The sequence below is a fragment of the Colius striatus genome, chromosome 9 (assembly GCF_028858725.1).
Source record: "Colius striatus isolate bColStr4 chromosome 9, bColStr4.1.hap1, whole genome shotgun sequence".
NCBI lineage: Eukaryota > Metazoa > Chordata > Aves > Coliiformes > Coliidae > Colius > Colius striatus.
This window is the reverse complement of record NC_084767.1, coordinates 27,263,965-27,277,958: the sequence shown is the minus strand read 5'-3', so window position 1 is coordinate 27,277,958 and position 13,994 is coordinate 27,263,965. Positions and strand designations below refer to the sequence as shown.

Below are 13,994 nucleotides of genomic sequence, written 5' to 3'. Positions count from 1 at the left end.
TCATGATTTCAGAAGACACAGCAGTCTTGCTGAAAGTAAGTCAGAGATTGCATGAAGAGTATGAGTTACTGAAATTCACACGCAGGCTGTTTCACTTCAAAACATCACATGTTCTTAGATACTTGCAATGCTGATAAACCAGCTGTGCTAATTTGATATCCCAGAAAACACTGAAATTCATGCCACAGTAGAGGAGTTCTGTGGAAATGCTAGGGAAAACTAAACTCAAAGATACTGGCTGATCATAACGATTGTATCAAAATTACACAAGTTGCTTTTGAATTTCTCAAGCCTTTCTCAAATTCTTATATATAGTTACAGAGAACGTCATTGATCACCAAAGCCTCATGTGCCATTATTAAACCTGAGGAAAGAGATGAGAAGGGAACTAACTGAATTGTTTATTTTGCTTGATCTTTTCAGAAGTCATCTTACTCTGGTATCAAAGGGGTGCTGAAAACTAGGGCAGGGTAAAGGCTGCAACAGTAACCATTGAAAAATGTATTTTACCCTTGATATTTTTAAGCTGATCATAAGAGATCATTTTAAACATCTCCATGAATCTTCTCTGAACTCATTTCTGTTAGCAGATATGAGGAAGCACGGTACTTGCTTCTTGTAGAAATCACTGAAGTCATTTGCAGTCACTGCAGTTAAGTACTTACTGCTAAATAAAACCATGCAGAGTACTGTGCTCAGGCTCATGCCATGTAGCACCGCTAATTGCCTCTGCTTCATGTAACACTTGGCTGTTGTCCTTCTCATGGTCTGCTGTAGTTCTGACATGATTTTTATACTTACCTGTTTTCTATAGAGTTTTTTTCTAGCTCGAGTTGTCTGAAATAAATTCTAAGCATTGCAGTAGAGTCCACAATGTTGATGTTTGCATGATACCATCCATAGATGTCATGTCTTGTGGTAGGGCGTTATGCCATGTAGGCTTGTTTGAGAGAACACAGTTTGCCTGGATAATGTTGGGATGATTGTGCACAGAGAAGGAGCTAAACCTGTGTAGCGTTGTCCACAGTGCCTATTTGGGAATACTGGGACCCTTGACATGTGCTGCTTTGCAAGGCTGCCAGAGCTTTTTCCTGAGAATATCTTGTTGGAAGGGCCAGAACTGTGCTATGAGCCTGTGAACAATTAAGCACTGTGGACAATCAGCAGCTCATTGTTTGAGCTTTATCCTGCCCTTGTCACATACAGCAGTGCAGTTGTAGGCAACAAAGGCTTCTTTTGGGATAATAAGGCATTTTAATTTTTATTAAATGAGGGCAAATCAACAGATAGATCTTTATAAGGCTTTGTACAGTGAATTTGGCCTATTTTAGGACATAATAACAGAGTAATTTCCTTTGTATTGAATTTAGTAAGGAAAGCATAAATAGCTTTAAAGGTGTTGATGAAATAAGTACTTGTTATGTAGTGTTATTTCTATTTTAGTATCTCTGAAACTTTTGATTTGGAGTGACTGGCAATTCTCCTTTCATTTGGTTATTTTTATATTAAATTGTTATGGTGTTGATACAGACTTTTAGAAACATGCTTGCATTTGTTCCACTGTTGCTCCTTAATCAGTTTGTTGCAAGCCATCTTCTGTCCAGGTGCTGTGTAATTCTTTTAATGCAGCATAGCACTTTGCAAACAACCTATCATGTCAGAATTTGCCTTGGGGTAGCCAGGCTACTTGAATAAGGATAGTTCTGCACCATATCCCCTTTTTGTTGCTGACTGACTGTATCTGAGAATTAATGGACAAAGTATAAAAATTCTTAAACATTAATGTCAGTAAGACACGTTGCTAGTTTTTCCTGCAATCCTTTGTATTTAGTATAAACCTACTTTTGCAGAGATTTGTTGATACTTTGACCTGATACTGAGATTCAGACATTTTGATCAAAATTTTAACTGGGGAAAAAGTGTTTGAATATTAATTGCAATAAAAGATACAGACTGGAAAATGGAAAACATTTCAAGGTGCTCTTAGTTCCACCAAGAGCACTTGAAGTCTAACTCTTGACACTTGGAACCACCAGACACTGTATCTGTATGAAACTTGCATGTTGTATACTCTGTACCTTACTGTAATGTTTCACCAGATTGTGACTTTTCTGCAAAAATGCTATATTTGCAGATGTTAGATGATACTTAGATCTCTTAGAGGAGATATGTTAGTTTCTTTCAAACAGTAAAGAAAGATGTAGAAACAACTAATCGGAAGACAGGATGTTTGCTTTGGAGGTAATGTAGAAAAGTATACAAGCTTTGTTTGGCTTGACAAAAAGAAATTATAATCTAGTGCACAAAGTACTGACCTGGGTGTTCAATGTAGGTTAGAAACACACAAAGAGCTAGAGTCTATTTATCTTGTTTTAGTCTCTGAAATTCCTTACTGCCCCAAACTCTAATCTGTACATTTTAAACATGACAGCAAAACTGTGCTTTATCATATTTACACAAAAACATTCAATGTTTTCTTTTTAAAAAATCGTACATCTTCTGGTTCTCAGGTGGCAATGAATGTATATGAACTGTCATCAGCTGCAGGATTGCCTTGTGAGATTGATCCTGCCCTGGTTGTAGCACTGTCTTCCCAAAAATCAGGTGAGAAATTCCAACTTAAAAATGAAGTGTAAAAATAAATAAGGGGAGAAAAAAAATAAGTACACTCGTGGCAGTGTTCATAGTGCTAGGAGGAGACTTATGTATATTGAGTCCATTGTATCCCTTTGAACTCCATAAGTGGCGTAAGGACATGAATTATTTGTGCCTGCTGCCTACAGAGGTGTTACTTTGAGAATCTTTTCAACCACATATGAATTAACTCGTTGACCTAGAAAAGAATAAAGATTAGATGTTGTAGGAGTGTAATAGCTAATGCTGAAAATTGCTATAATTTTAAAGACTATGAATACAGAACTATTACGAAACAGCTATGAATGTGATGAGTTCTGCTGTACAGCTGTGTGATGCGTCTGTGTCATGTAAGTAGGTATTAGGAGCTCAAGTGCCAGCTGAGTGGACTTAATTCTAACCATTGTGTTACTGGTGTGTTAGCACAGAGCTTACAGGGGAAACATGGTAAAATAAATATCTGAATGTTCCTCTTACTTGCTTTTGAAGCATCACTATCTTTTCAGTTTTGTTGACTCTGGCAGGTTTGAAGGGATGAGTTGAGACTCTAATGTGCTTTTTAACAGACTTCAGCTCTTTTCCGCATCTTCCTTACTGAGCACTTTTTTGCTCTTTTTCCCCTGTATGTACTGTTGTAAGAAGATCATGAATGTTTTAAATGTTACTTAAGTCAGCTTTTCTTGTTTTAATAGTAGTTATTTTGGGAGAGGAAAACACAGCTAGTTCCAAAGGATATTTTGATATTTGAACTTAAGCATAAAAACCAATTTCTTTGTGTACCTTAACTTTTTTTTTAATATACTTGTTTTATATACATTTTCTGTATACATGCATAGGTATATCTTAGCTAGTGTCTGAAATGGTGTTTAAAATGGATTCCTTTCCTTGTGGTGCAGCTGTGAAATGTTTAAGCTGGATGAACAAGGCAGGATTTCTGTAGATTTTCATGATTGGTTATGATCTTGTATTTTGATTCTAATCTCTGCAGTTTGAAGTACTTTGCTTTTAGGAATTCAGTTTTCACAGATACAAGTACTGTATTTCACCGACTTTTTTAAATTATCTTATGCTAATGCATGGTGATGCTGCTGTTACTGAAACCACAAGATTTTATTGTGATTTGAGATGAGTGCACATCACCACCTGCTCTTTACCAAAGGGAGAGTGCAGGAGAAGCTCAGCTCACCTCAGAGCAATGATGAGATTTAAACCTGCATTAAAAAAATAGTAGTCTGCTCATCATATTTTAAGTTTTAGTAACTAAATGGTTAGAAAAGATGAGGTGGCAGCAGCTTGATATTGTTCTTGTAGATAAAGAAATGGACATTTTGAAGCTCCCTCCTGTGTCTTTTGGCAAGACTGATGTAATATTCCTGCTTTCACAATACAAACATTGAATTTGTTGTTAAGTTCAAATTTGAGTTTGGCCAAACATCCTAAACTGCCTGCAGTTGAAAGGAAATGTTTTAAGATTACTTCTTTAATTAAAGAACTTCATTGGTCTTGTTTTTAGAAAATATTAGTCCAGAAGAAGAGTATAAAATTGCCTGCCTTCTCATGGTCTTCGTGGCAGTCTCCTTGCCGACTTTGGCTAGTAATGTGATGTCTCAGTATAGCCCCGCCATTGAAGGTAATGTCAACTAAATATCGTCTGTGAATGTTTTCTTCATCGTAGTCCTGGTAGTTTCTTGCATATGTTTGCTTTAAATATTTAATTACATTTTGTAGTGAACAAAATTTTAAAATCAGTTAACTCTAATCCACAGAAGATCTTCCAAAAGTTACATTAACAAGCATTTACGTAACTCCTGTTTGAGTTAACTTTATATGAAAAATGTGTTTTCTACTTGAAATGTTAAAAACAGCTTAGATTCTGTAGGGAGCAATCTTATCCTGATACACTGAATTGCTAGAGCATACTTTTGACATGAACTAGCGTGAGACTTATGTAGGTATATAGCTGTTTTAGTAATCTTTATATTGGCTTAGAGCCCCACATACAAAGAGTCTTTTCTATATTTAATCTGCTGTTCATATTAGTAAGCATAACATTTTAGAAACAGAATCTGGAAGGTGTTAAGCTGTGAACCGAATTACATTCTTTACAATCGCTTGACTTTCTTACTTAAAAAAAGTAAATGTTTGCCTTAAGGAAATTCTGTACATGTAATCTACCAAAAAAAAAAAGTTCTCTTTCTGACAAGATTAAGTGAAAAAATAGACCAACAAAACCGTTCCAAGGTACACGAAAGTCACCTTTCAGCTGTTGAAGCTATTTCCTTTCTGATGTGTCCCATGACTCGCATAAAAGACCATGTTTATTCTGCATCCATTTACTAGAGACAAAATAGTTGGAGTTTTTTGTTTGGTTAGTTTGTTTTTTTTACAGTTGCATTATTTTTAACACACTCAAAATTTAACTCTCAAAGAGTTTGTAAACTGACATCTGAAAACTTATCCGAAAAAGACCAAAAATTCCAAAAGCCTTCTGCATTACTTAGTGTATTATGCAAATCACCTTTTTTTGAGAGAGCTACACTTGTTTTAAATGCTCTTTATTAACATTTTCTTTGGGATCTGTTAACCCTAGTTTCATTTTAAAATGGGAGATGGGGAGAACAATCTGTAACCTGCCGAGTTGTTCGCGTTATCTGCACTCTCACAGTATTTCTACAGCTTTTTGTGAGCTTTTTCAAAGTCATAGTGACTGGATGAAAATCTCAGAATATAGGCAATAGCAGGGAAGTATTAAATGTGATTGGTGAGGAGCACAAATAGAAACTTGCTTGTTAAAAACCAGTCAGATTGGTTCTCTTAACTCAATCTAACTGAACTTGCTTATGTGTGTTTAAGACCACATTTCATAAATATTAGTTGTTTATAGTTTTGCAAAAGAAACCCTCTGGAAGCACTTTCTGCTACCAGTTTCTCCTTCGAAAACATCTTACCTACTCAAAAAATAAAACTACTTGCTGAGGGGACAGTACTAAAGGTTTTTAACAGTAATTATATTTTCACATTGACCTCTCTGCAAATTTATTTCTAAGAACATGAGTCAGGCTAGCTAGAGATTCTTCAGCAGGCTAGAGCTTATGCAGATTTGCCTTCCTCAAACTCTCTTCTAGTTCGAGGACTGTCTTAGTCCTTGGTGTCTTAGCAGGTCTGAAACAACAGATAATTGTGTCTTCTGCCTGTTTCATATCACATAGCTTAAATAGTCCAGTTTCTGTGATTTCCTTTACATTCAGTAACGCTTAAGATGTCAGCCAAGTGTGTTTCAAAGCCGGTTAAAGTGTGTTGGTTCTTAAAGTACAGTTAATAAGATCTCATGAAAGTCTGACTGCAGAGAAGTTACATCTAGAACTCAAACCTGTATTAGGAGTTACTATTGATTTTTGTGAGATGTGGCCTCTGTATTATGTAGTTCTTCACTAAGCGAGAACTTTTTTCTTGAGAGGCAAGGAGTCTGGCAAAAGGAAAAATGTGTTCACTGTACAAAAATAACTGAAAAAACCAAAATAGACCTTGTCAGTCCTGCTTTCCTTGCATAACACTACTTTTTCTTGTGTTCTGCCCTTATTGTAGAACATCTGGATTTACAGACACTTAATATAGATGCTGTTTCCAGAATGAGAACTTAATAAATGCTTCTTTTTATGAAGTAAATTCCCAGGACAAATCCCGAGTTTATCTATCAACAAGTCACAGATTTGAAGGAGTTTCAGCTTTCTATTCTGGCAAGACATACCTCACAAATACAGACAGTCCTTGGACGGCTTTAGCAATGTCTGCATTCTCTCTCCCTACTTTCAGATCAAGCCTGTTTCTTCCACCAGCTCCAGATAAAGGCTCATAATCTAGCAGACCCTTACTTGTGTTCCCAGTAAGAAATCTGATCTGCTAGTCAAATATCAGGCTAGGGGACTAGTTTGTCATCTAAAGGCTAGAATAGATCACTAGTCTGCAAGAGATATAAGCCCTCTCTAAGTATATGAAACCTGCTGCAGCTTGGAAGTCAACAGTTCATCAACTGAATTCCCTTGCTGATGCTTTTTCTACAGTCTCTGAGACATAAAAATAAAGTCACTTCAAAAAAATCAAGCCACTTAAAAATAAATATAAATTTACATCAGCAGAGTTAAATAGAACAGATGTTCTTGATTGATGTTCAAGGAAAGTGATGATCATATTCTTTTTTTGGACTAGCATACTCATGCAGCAGTACTTAATTAAAAAATAGGAGACACAGTAGGCGTATGAGTTTGGGGGGGCCTGCTGGTGAAGATCCACAGGGATCATTGCTGGGACCTACTCGTCAGCTTATTCATAGACCACACACAAGGGGGACTGAAGAGTGAGGTGACAAAATTTTCATATCATGTAAAGTTATTGAGGTGACTAGAGAAGTAAAGAGATACACATAGGTAGTATGATATGGAGTAAAACTGGCAATAAAATGACAGGCTAATTTTATGTATATTGTCATTGGCAATAAAATGACAGGCTAATTTTATGTGACAATATACATTATTAAAAAAAAGACTTTTTCTGATGTGGAGTGATGGTGTTTAGCTGACCTCGCTATTTGAGCATGATCTTGAAGTCAAAATAAAGGACTGAATAAAAAAATGAGCTCAGTGTTCAGCAGTGGTCTCAAAATTGTGAAGAATCAACAGTTTGCATGCTTGAATGCTTGCTTACTCCTTCAAAGACCTCTTCCTTTTTATATGCTGGCACTTTCCCAAGATATTCGCTCGTGTGTCTTACTAAATTTGTTTTCAAGTGGTGGGCTTGACTTAATTTGCCTGGAAGAGATACAAGGCTTACTGAGGGGCAGTTCTTCTGCTCTCTTTGAAAACTGTTGTAATTTAATCATCTTTCAGGCCTCTGAAGCCCAAGTGAATTCTATCAAGATGTTGTATGTACAGTAGTTCACAATTTGACAGTTTTGTTCTTGAGTTCCTGTAGATCTCTTGGTAGAATGTTGTCTAGCCATGATGATTTGTTCTTTTAAACAGAAAAATAGCCAGTTAGCTTAAAAAGCTCCTACTTGCACATGTCTTTTTAGCCTAGTCAAGTGGTAATATTCTCAATTTTTTCAGAAACCAAATAAACTTCCAGTAAATTATTTTTCCATATTTCTAAATGCTATGGGGATCTTTGTCAGGTTATTGCATTTGTTACAGTATTCAGAGGGGAGATCTGTACTGATGGCTTTCCTGATACCAAGTTCAGTGTGAAAGAGTACTTTTGCTCCTGTTGTGTGAGATGCTAAAAGTTTTGTCTTTCATTGTGACAAGTCCATTTACTCTTTGGTATTTTCCAAAGAAAACTGTGGTCTTCAAATGTGATGCTGAGGTAATCTGTATGTGTTTTTTGTTTAGGGCATTGCAACAACATTCATTGCTTGGCTAAAGCTATCAACCAGATTGCTGCAGCTTTGTTTACTATCCACAAGGGAAGCATTGAAGACCGTCTTAAAGAATTTTTGGCCGTATGTATAACTTCCTTTCTAGAGCCAGCTTCTCTAAGAAGAGGGGAACTCTCACCCCCTCATGCGTCTCAATCCTTTCTTATACTTAGCCTGGCTTGTGCAGTGCTGACACTAAATTATCAATGTGTTTGTCATTGCAAGTATTACCTTTACAGCAGCAGTCACCGTGAATAATCTTCACCACAAGGGTATACTATAAAGCTTGAGATTGCTATGGCTGAGTATTGATGAACCAACATTTATTTCAATAGCAATATTGCTGTGGCCATGCTATAAAGATTCAGATTAGTATGGATGAGTAATGATAACCCAGCATTCATTCCAGTAGCAATCTTGCTTCTGATGCAGTGGTTCTTGTTATTTATTTTCCTGTAGTTACAGATTGCAGAGAAATGTAAGTTGTTGTATAAGACATTGTTGATTCTGATCAGGAGAAAATCAGGTGTGGGTAAGCTCCTTTTTGAAGTCTAGCAACAGGTTAAACTTTGTATCTTAACATATATTGACTTCAGTAAGTATTTTTAGATAGAAAATGTAATATTAATTTGGAATGCAGTGCAACTGATTCCATATAAATCTGGCCTTGGTGCACAGGAGAGGAAGGCATATTGTTAATACAAATCTGTATGTAGATTAAATTTACTAGTAGTTCTTTAGCAATAGTCAGTTGTGAGTCATGCTGGAAAGTAACAGTAGCAAATCAGTACAAGAATCATAACTTCCCTCCCCCGCCATATAATCTTTAGTGTTTTAGCACATACTATCTCTTGCATCATGTGGTCCAGGACTGGAAAAAGAAATGTGCAATTATATAAGATCAAGATTCTGTCAAGCAGACTTTTTCCAATGATGTGTTGGACTCTTTAGTTTATTTTGGTCAGTTAAAGAAGATGACTTCTAGCTAGGCTTTTGACTTTCTAGTTATCTCCCTACAACATTCTTGTACTCATTTTGAGTGGTCTGCCTCTTCTTCCAGAGGTCATGAACTCTCTGTTTTCCCCCGATTTTAAGCCAGATCTCCCTACTCAGCCAGGCCGGTGGTCTTTGCCTCTGGCTCATTTTATGGCACATGGGGATGGCCTGTTCCTGGGCCATTTTGTAGAACAGGAGAAACCTTTGGCCATTGACCTTGTGTGATGCAACTGCTGGCTCTAAAAGACGAAAGAGAAATGGTTGTGTCAAGTTGCATACATTTGACAAGTGAAGGAAAGCAGTATAGTTTCCTGTGATAAAAACACTTCTGGTATGAAGTTTGCGTTTTTTTTCACTGTTTACGAGCTCATTTCAGACCACTGCTTTTAATGCACAGACCATGGCTTGGTGGTTCAGATATTTTGATAATCTTTCATTTCTAACACTTCTTGTATATCATTTCCTGTTGATCTGAAAGAAAAACATTTCTCTTAAGAAGATAATGTGCTGCTGGGGATGATCTCCTTTCCTGTCAAAGTTAATAAAATACAGAAAAATATAGCAGGTTCTTTAATACTGAAGACTATGTGCTGAGATTATTTTGAAATGTACAAATTCACTTTATATTACAACTTGATTAATGACAGATTTTGTTCAAGAGGAATCTTGACTTAGATTTTAAAGTTCATATTTTAAGTTAAAATCCATTTCTAGTAAACATGTGGTTTAGGCACACAGCTATTGCTTGGTGTGAGGGCAGAAATTAAGATTGCATATCTAAAATTTGAAAAGCGGAATGTTTTTCTTTTTTAATTTCTATATGGCATGGAAATATGGGTTATAAATGCATCTGCAAAGTAAGTACTCTAGTATGTTCTGCCCTCCAGAGCTGGTAAATACCTGAGTATGTCTTACAAGTTTCAAGAATCTCCTTTAAAACTAGTGTTGTAGGGCTTCTTGTGGTCTGATAAAATATTACTCATTTACGTTTAGGATGACATTTCTTCAATTAAAAATGCAGTTAAGAAAGTAAAACTTGATTTATTTTTCCATTGTAAAATGGATTTAACTTCAAACAGTAAAAACTTTAATCACTTCAGATCTTACCAAAATGCAGCAAGTTTATATGCATTTTGGAAAGGACAAAGGACCTGAGATATTGATTGCATGGGAAGATATGTCATTAATTCCAGTAGACTTTGAAGTGGCCAACTGACTAGTACAGACAAAAGTTCTTTGCAGTTCTATCCCTTTTTGTGTTTAAAAAAAACACATTGCTTATGAAACAATCCTAGAAATAGACAAAAGTTAGTTATTGAAGCTAAAGCCCTGTTATGGTTCGTGTGTTCAGGCCTTACTTACCTTTGTAATTACTAGTACATTGCAATGTCTGTTGGCTAGGATATTGATTTCTTCAGAAAGGTTTTGTGTGTATATAGCGAAATAGCACACATTGATCCCTACATTGTTTTATTTATTGCTTTGAAATACTCATTTTTGTAGCTTGCATCATCTAGTCTACTGAAGATTGGCCAGGAGACAGACAAAACAACTACAAGGAACAGAGAATCTGTTTACCTACTACTAGACATGGTAAGCTTTTGTCCGATTTATGTGTTACTAACTTAAAGAATAGGCTGCATGTTGCATCATTCAACATGAGAGTTTTGGGTGTTACCGTGTTTGATGCAGCTCATTGAATGAAAATAATTTTTTTTTGGTCATTCTTCCTGGCATTCTAATGTCAGAGAGTAATTCATTTTTTTTAATTCTCCCAACACACAGAAACCTGATTACCATCATCCTTTGCTGCCTAGAACATTGTATCACATTGCTCAGATCATGTTGATTAGTCATTTAGTATATACAATATTAAAAGGAAATTTCACACTGAAGAAGGTTCAAAGTGCATGTGTGAAAATTGTCTCTGCTAAGAGGTTTTCCTTTCAGTATTCTGTATCTTTTGGAATACTGTATCTTTTGGATACAGTATTCTGTATCTTTTGGAAGTGGCAGAAATGCTATATGATTCTGTATATGTGTGTATGTGAAAGCTTTGACAAGTGGTAAATTTATAGCAATGTTTAAACTTCATATTACTTCTTTTGGCTCTAAAAATTTGAGTGTTGCTGTGATGCAGACCGAAAGTATCTCCATGAAATAGATCAGCAACAGCAAGCAATAGATGGTGTCCTGCAAAACCTTGTGTTTCTGCTGTTTTTCAGATTGTGCAGGAGTCTCCATTCCTGACAATGGATCTCTTGGAGTCGTGTTTCCCTTATGTCTTGCTGAGAAATGCATACCATGCTGTCTACAAACAAAGTGTCACATCCTCTGCCTAAATATCTACTTAATGGAGATAAGACATAGCACGCATCTATGTGGCCTCAGTTTTATCTGTAAACTGTGGAGCTATTTTACTTTATGGCCTGATGAACAGTTTTGTGGATTATAAACTTTTTCCATAAAGTTGTATTTCTGATCAGTGGTTTCTTAATATGGTTGTACTACAATATAAACTTGGTTAATTTTAGGTTGCACATTCATGGAAAGTCTTTTTTTTTCCCTCATTTCTTCTTTTTTTTTTTTTTTTTTACTTTAGAGCATTGGTTATGTTTAAAAAAAATACTACTTCTGCTATATGTTTTTTGATATTGATCATGCCAAACAAAAATTGCTTGTTTATTTCCCAGAAGAAAAAAAATGTATTTAGTGATTATTTTAGATAGTGTAGCTTTCATCTGTGTGTAAATTATTTCATATAGGGAGAGTTATAATCTTGTACCTATTGTTCTTATGGAAAACAAATATTGGATGTGCATTTCTGTGAAGTAATTACAGCATTTTTAGTTTTATTTTGAAACATTCACCAATCTATGTACTATGACACTATCTAACATAAAAAAAATATTATAAGACTGCTTATCCTTCCAACAGCGCTCCTCTCCCGATACTCTTAAACAACAGCAAGTGGTGTTGTTTGTATAAAGCATAGTGGACATTTTTTTTAAACTAACTTCTGTGGTGCCCTGTTGGCATTAACACTACCATTGTATCCTGTTGTATAATAAACATTCTTAAACATTTATCACATGTTGATAAAATGTTAGCCCTTAACCACTTTTTATATGTTTTAAATTTTTGAAATTCAAGTGTACCTTCCATAACATAAAATAAACACTAGACTGTATTATCTGTAGGTGAATTATTTTTAATATAAATGTTATTCCAGTATTTTAAGCTTAAACTATGCTGTTGTGCTTTGATTTACATCTCACAGTTCATTAAATATAAATCCTTAGAGCTTTTACGTGAAGATGTCTTTTAATCCTTCACCTTTTGGCTTGTGCGATACCAAATCTTGTAAAAAGCTGGAAGAAGAAATTAAAAACAATGTATAAAATGTCAGTTTAGTGCCATTATCCTTTAAATAAATCTTAATTTTACATAATAAAGCTAGAAGAGCATTTATATAGTACGTAGCAATGCCTGTTGTACCCATAGAAATAAGTGTATTGTTAAAGCATAAAGCTTGAAATAATAGTAAAACAAGAGTGTGTTGCTAAAACCGTAACATCAGACATTACTGAGACAGATGTATAATAGCCCTTTTTTTGTCAGTTGTGCAAATTGGCATGCAGGATAGCAGTGGCTTATTTAGCCTGAAAGCTGACCAGATGGTTGCGCTCTCTAATCCGCAGCATATAAAAGCTATGTGTTTCTCTACAGGCTCTGGATATTGTATAGAGCCCCTGTTCTTGATGCAACTTATGTGCAGGCTGGTAACTTTTTCTATTATGAAAGAGCTGTTGTGTCCTCAGTTACAATAGCGTCCTCTGTCCAGAGGAAAAAAGTACTGGAAGAAAATTGTCCTAAGGAAGTAAGACATCACGTCTATATTTTTCCTAATTACGTATTTTATGTTATAACCATGTAACTGGTTTTAAATTGATAATTTAGTACCATAATGCATTAGTTTGTTCATTAAGAACTTAGGTCAAATGTGAGACTGAAGAGTTCTATTTTGTAATATTTATAATCTGATATGTTCAAAAGTCCTGATTTTAATTAAGATTTTTATTGTAATGTAGCCTTTTGTGGCAAAATAATGTGGTGAAATAATGCCATTTTCACGACTGGCTCTTGAAAAGCTCAAGTTTAAGAAATAATTTATTTTGTCTTTAATCCTTTTTAAGTACCAAGCAAGGGTATTTGGTTGTTTACTTCAGATCCCTGTCAGCTTTCCACTGCCTGAGGCATTACAGCACTATGCCTAGAAGATGGTAATCTCCAACAGGAGATAATGAGTAATGAGTGAGTGGGGGCATCTCTGCAAGAAGCCATTTGTGACACAGTCAGGGTACATTTAATCAGGAGCCCTTTAGACTCCGTATTTTTTGTGTGAGCCCTTGCATGATTGTGCTCTCTGGCACACAACTGCCTGAGGTGGTGCCTTTTTAACTACCTTCCTGCCAGAACTCAGAGCGAGTCAAAGAACGGGGAAATTGGGGAAGAAATATGTGGACTGGTCCACGTGTTGCTTAGGTTTTGGAGTGGGTTTTTAGTGGGGGTGGAAGCATGTCCTTGCTTTGTTCTTCCTTGCTGTATTTCTGTTATTTCTGATTTCAGCTGAGCTAGCACAAAGCTATTTAGGGTTCAGCCTGCTTGTGGAAGGCAGAGCACACCAAGCATAGTCTGCAAAGCATCCTGCGTCCATGCACTACACAAACCTTAATAAGCACCGAGTTCGTTGGGGAAGAAGGTAGAGAAGGAATTCTTCTGGAGCTGGCAACAGCGTGTCCACAACTTTATAAGTTCTAGTTTTGACATTGTCTATTGAGTCATCTCAGGTGGCCTTTTGTACATTTCCAGAAGTGTTTGTAATTCCTGGAGCATGAAGTACAAACAGCTGAGATGCTCCCATATGGAGCCAGTTTGGATCAAATTTGATCCC

General features: G+C 35.9%; 1 protein-coding gene across 2 annotated transcripts in view; it reads left to right on the top strand.

The window, feature by feature from the left end:
* NCKAP1 (NCK associated protein 1) overlaps positions 1-12,843 on the top strand; it is a 59,203-nt gene extending 46,360 nt beyond the window's left edge. For both annotated transcript variants that reach the window (XM_062002156.1, XM_062002155.1), the window contains exons 27-31: positions 2,511-2,604; positions 4,148-4,264; positions 8,019-8,128; positions 10,544-10,633; positions 11,266-12,843. In XM_062002156.1, coding sequence (XP_061858140.1) covers positions 2,511-2,604; positions 4,148-4,264; positions 8,019-8,128; positions 10,544-10,633; positions 11,266-11,382 — 528 coding nt within the window. In that variant the 3' untranslated portion in view covers positions 11,383-12,843. The remainder of the gene's footprint in view (positions 1-2,510; positions 2,605-4,147; positions 4,265-8,018; positions 8,129-10,543; positions 10,634-11,265) is intronic.
* Positions 12,844-13,994: the final 1,151 nt, after the last annotated feature.